The following is a 5,103-nucleotide window of genomic DNA, read 5'->3' on the forward strand; positions in this document are numbered from 1 at the left end:
CAACTTTGGATTTGTAATTGATCAATCATTCTGTTGATCAATTCTTTGTGTTTGCTTTTGTGCTTAAACGGTTTTTATTAATTGATTACTTAATCTTTTGTCAGTTAATTGATTTGTGGTCATCAACAATTAGGATTAAGTTATTTCGTCATTGACCCGTTTATCGTTAACCATATTATTGATTTTGTGTTTCAACAAGTAAAACCGATTATCAAATAGTTTTTCATTTAGCCGTGTCAATTGTTCGGATTCAGTTCTAAAGATTAAGACAGTCAATCGTTAAGTCTTTTGATTTACATATTTTATAAGAAACCATCCAAAGAAGTTTATCAATTCCTTAACTTGCTGCAAAAACCCGAACCCTGGAGTTTGGTTATTTTCATACCATTGTTTACAAACTACTCTTTTAAACCGCTTGACATCATTTGTCCACTTTTAAGTATTTTTTCAATAGAAATTGAGTTCCACTTGCACTTTCCACTGATTCTCTGTGGATTCGACATCTTATTTGCCCTAGCTAGTAAAGGTAATTTACAAATGTTTTTGATTGACCTTTCGACATCGATCAGTGTATGGGGTGACATTCATTAGATTAGACAGTTTTTGAGGCATATGGATGAGATCATAGCCTATACATATGTCATCAGCGAATGTAACTATTGGTTATTTTATGATCTGACTGGTAACGAAACTCTGTCCAGTTATCAGTGGAAAGTGAACACACACTACACACGGTCTGGCCTAAGTGAACTAAAACCTAATAAGTTTAATTAGATCCCATGAGTTCTATTATTTTTGTTTGTTAATTGATAAACAAAAAGAATCCTCTAATGTGTTTACGGTTTGTATGCTCCTGCTTTTACGGTTTCAACGCCAATACTGGTTTTTAATGTTATTGTGAACATGTTGTTATAACTTATAATTGTTCTTGGCTATGCTTCCGCATGCATATCTATATACCCAAGAGTATCGTATAAAATAACAAATAAGCCTTGGTAAACGGAAACAATTAACATATGTAAATTTTTCGAATACCCAAGTAAGAAGTACCTAAGGCAGCATGCATCTCTTTATATATAAGTATCAAATTAAGTTTCATCACCGTCATAATTATTGTGCATACACACCAATATCTATATATATAAAAGGTCCTTTCCCAAGCAGCGCGATCAGTCTGCAAAAAAGGACCAAAGAAAAGTCTTAAGAATTCCATAAATGTAACTTTACAAAACTGCATAATAAAAGCTTTTATAGCAACTTTTAAGAGGGATGTTTCAATCCATTGATATGAAATATATGAATTAGAGTAAAAAAAAAAATTTAATGACAACAAGCAGGAAAATATTGAAACAACAAAAAAGTTATAAGTGTCCATAATTTACTAATTACAATAAAATACATTGGCGTAAAGCAAAATCGATTGATGGATCAAACAAATTGATCAAAAAGAAAACTTTTTGAAGATCGATACGGATGATCCTTCGGTGAAAGTTTAGTTTACGTCTTCACCGATGGATTAACAACAATGATATCACAGCATTCTAAATTAGTTTACTAGAAAAATCTAATCGGTTTTTCAATATTGAGTTTTTCTAATTTTTATTTAACATGTTAATTTATCATGATCAATTAAAAATGACAAAAAAGTATGAGGTATCAAAGAGTCAAAGTGAAAGTTACATTTGAGTATGAACATTTGTGTGCAATGATTTTTTATGTTGTTAACCCCTGTGGATTGCAATGCCATAGAACAACCATATATCAAAATTGTGGTTATCTAATCAGTGGCTTTATTCAACAAACATTTTCGGTATATGGTTGGCATATTCTACGATTATTTGTTAATTAATTACCACAAAACTGTGGCTGGTAACTATCTATAAATATTTACATGTTAAAAGGATATCAACATACCGTAGATGTTTTGTTGTGCACTGGTTGATTCTTGAAGGTTGGGTTGGGCGGGCTGGAGGTGGTACTGGAACGACTGTAGTTGAAGTTGAGGAAGATTTGCAGCAAGTTGTAGAACACTGTTGGGCTGTTCTTCTGATCCATAAAATGGAAACTGTTCAAACAGTTGATGTTCTTGTCCAACAAGCCTTAGTTCAGTCATTGCAGCTGCTTGTTGCTGGCTAATCTCTTGCTGTTGCTTAGCCATCAACTGTTTAAAAAATAATCAGGTAATTAGAATGCACAAAAATGCAAATCATAATGTATAGAGTTACCAATAAATTAATACTTACCCACTGATACATCTCTTCGTTTTCCTTTTCTAACACCTTTTCCTGCATAAATTCGAAAAATAAAATGGGCCGAAAGTTTCTGTTTATACGTTTATATAGTCTTTTGATTATGTAGCGTGACAAAGATACCGCTCGTTGTAGATTGTCCACCTGCTGTTGAAGAAGTTGCAACTGTAAATAGTAAAAATTAGTTTGAGTCTTGAAGATAAAAAATTTAAGTGATTGTTGATTGGATGATAATTTACTTTTATAATCCAGTAAAGGGGGAACGTAATTCATGTTCAAAATCACACAGAAATTATTATAACACAAGGACACTAAAAAAAACAAACACTACAAGTCAAACCATTATAAAATTTGGTTAATGAGTAATAAGGTAATATTAACATGTTACATATCATGATAGTGCTTCCAGAACTGGACTATGGGGACCAAATTTCAAACTTTACTTTTTATGTTATTTTTTTTATTTGAAATATCAATTAATGACCTATATATTACATTACTCTCTATTTTATTTAGTTTATACTTATTATTAATAATGCAAATCAATACAAAAAGAAAGTATTGTTATACTTTCTTTTAAATTCTTTATTATATATTTATATGATTATATGATTGAACTTTTAACTTATTTATGATGTGATTCGGTTTTTAAAACAATACTATCGAACCGATCTAACTGGTAAAGCGATGGGTTTGTTAATGGCTGGTCCGCTCATGAAAACATGGTGCGGTCAAGAGAGAAATGATTGAAATGCTTGTTGCATTTGTTGATTTTAAATATATAACTTAATGAGTTTGGTTTCATATTTCTATAAAAGAAGGAGAAACTAATTAGTCAAGGGTTGACTGCCATACCTTTCTGGCTCGGACCTTCTGAACCGAATATTCCAACTGTTGCTCAAGTTGATTAAGCTCTTCAAGCTGTGCTGAGTTCAGATCATCACCTTTGTATCGTTGGAGACTTATTTGAAGGTTCAGTGTCTCCTTCTTCATTCTTGTCAACTCGCTTCGCATCTGTTCCTTCAATTTCTCATAGATCATCATCCAACAAACGTTAAAATCTTCAACTTTTGTTTAAATTAAGTTTGTTGAGAAATAAATATTTGTAGTATACTCTAGGTTTTTTACCTGGTTGTTTTGATGAAGAATACGAGATCCGGTTGATTTCAAATACTGGTCTATGATTTGAGTCATGCTGTGATGTTTGGAACATAAGTTAACACCGGATCTTTCATAACATTTAGAAAAAGTTATTTATGCAAGCCTTTAAGATTTTGGACAAAAATTCATGTGTCATAACAAAAGTTCATCAAACCCTAGGAGAGAGAGAGAGAGAGAGAGAGAGAGAGAGAGAGAGACATTCTTTTCATCATTATCATGCATACAAGTATTTTATGGATCTATCCAACATTTATGATTCAAATCCAAGGTTATTAAAATAATAAATTTGTGTTGTGCTTTCAACAACTAGATCTAGGGGAAAGAAACCAAACCCTAAATCCATTTTTAACAAAATTAAAAGTAAAAAGGTAGACCATCAGGATTGATCCAAGATCTTATTTTGAGTGTACGTTTAAAAAGGCAGATTGAAGAATAATAATAACTAAACAAAGTTGTGACCTGAGAGGATGAGTTGTGTACTCATAGAGTTTCCCTTTGCTAGAAAAGACAATGAGGCCAATCTGAGCATCACAAAGAACAGATAACTCATGGGTCTTCTTCAGAAGCCCCGTTCGCCTCTTCGAAAACGTCACTTGCCTGCTCGTATTGTTCTCGATTCGCTTCACTTCGATCTTTCCTCGCCCCATGATTTGTATGATAACTTGTTAAACGAAAAGTAACAAAACTTGAGACCTCCAAAAGATACTCAAGATCTAAAAGAACATTAAACGGAAACAAATATGAGTATGAGCTGTGATAATTTCTTGGAGAGAAGCAGACTAGAAAAAGTTAAAAGAGTGATCATATGGGGTTTCGTATTTAAGAAGTTAGATGTACAAAACCCTCTTATGAGAAATGCATACCAACAAGTTGAGTGTGGTACGAGGAATATTTACAAGTTCAGTTACGTACCACCAGCCTCTTTTTTTTAATATGTTTACATGGAATATAAGCTTAGATATGTAGAAAACATTACTATAGGGAATATAAGAGAGTAGAGATTGAGATGATTTGGACATGTGAAGAGAAGACAGATGACGAACCCTGTTAGATTTTTAGAAAACATTACTATAGGGGGGAGGAGGGGTAGATGCCGACCTAAATTGACTTGGGAAGAGAGGATTAGACATGATTTGCTAGACCTAAACCTCTCAGAGGACATAGTTGATGGTAGGAATTCTTGGAGACTTAGAATTAAGGCTAAGGACTTTTAGGGAGAAAGGAATACCTTAGGGGTTTTCTTTACCTGATTTTTGGTCACACACCATATTGTTTCCTCTTCTCATATAGTTCTATATGGTTATCTATAAATGTATTGGTACTATTAATTTTACTTCGTGCTATTATCAATTTTATTACTATTGTACTTTGATGCCCCTTATTTTCCCCCTATATAATATTATTTTGAGCTGAGGGTCTCCCTGGAAGCCACCTCTCTATCCCATCGGATAGAGGTACGGTGTGCCTACATCCCACCCTCCCCAGACCCTACTTATAGATTTGCTATTAGTGAGATTTCACTGGGTATGATTGATTGATTGATTGATTGACATGGAATATAAGCTTAGACATGCTTCTATTTCATTTATAATGAATATGAAAATATGAAAGTAATTTAATTATGTTTAAGCTTATATTCCATGTAAACAAAAGATAAAGACTTAATTATGTTTTAACTCATAAAGTTCAACAA

General features: G+C 32.7%; 1 protein-coding gene across 1 annotated transcript; it reads right to left on the reverse strand.

Annotated features, from left to right (window-relative positions):
* Window positions 1–1,169: 1,169 nt before the first annotated feature.
* On the reverse strand, window positions 1,170–4,059 carry LOC143596806 (MADS-box protein FBP24-like). Its single transcript, XM_077075486.1, has 7 exons — window positions 3,870–4,059; window positions 3,378–3,444; window positions 3,105–3,269; window positions 2,373–2,414; window positions 2,244–2,285; window positions 1,915–2,161; window positions 1,170–1,174 (listed from the first exon to the last, which is right to left on the reverse strand). The coding sequence occupies exons 1-7, from the start codon at window positions 4,055–4,057 to the stop codon at window positions 1,170–1,172; spliced, it is 756 nt and encodes a 251-aa protein (XP_076931601.1). The 5' UTR covers window positions 4,058–4,059.
* Between the last annotated feature and the right edge of the window lie 1,044 nt (window positions 4,060–5,103).

This window comes from Bidens hawaiensis, unplaced genomic scaffold, assembly GCF_021521415.1.
Source record: "Bidens hawaiensis isolate Kalapana, Puna unplaced genomic scaffold, B.hawaiensis_p1.1 tig00047021_1, whole genome shotgun sequence".
NCBI classification, from domain to species: domain Eukaryota; kingdom Viridiplantae; phylum Streptophyta; class Magnoliopsida; order Asterales; family Asteraceae; genus Bidens; species Bidens hawaiensis.

Coding starts and splice junctions, on each gene's coding strand:
- LOC143596806 (XM_077075486.1), bottom strand. CDS start 4,057: ATGGGGCGAGGAAAGATCGAAGTGAAGCGAATCGAGAACAATACGAGC. Junction 3,445..3,869: donor TACACAACTCATCCTCTCAG/GTCACAACTTTG, acceptor CAAACATCACAG/CATGACTCAAATCATAGACC. Junction 2,286..2,372: donor TGGACAATCTACAACGAGCG/GTATCTTTGTCA, acceptor GAATTTATGCAG/GAAAAGGTGTTAGAAAAGGA.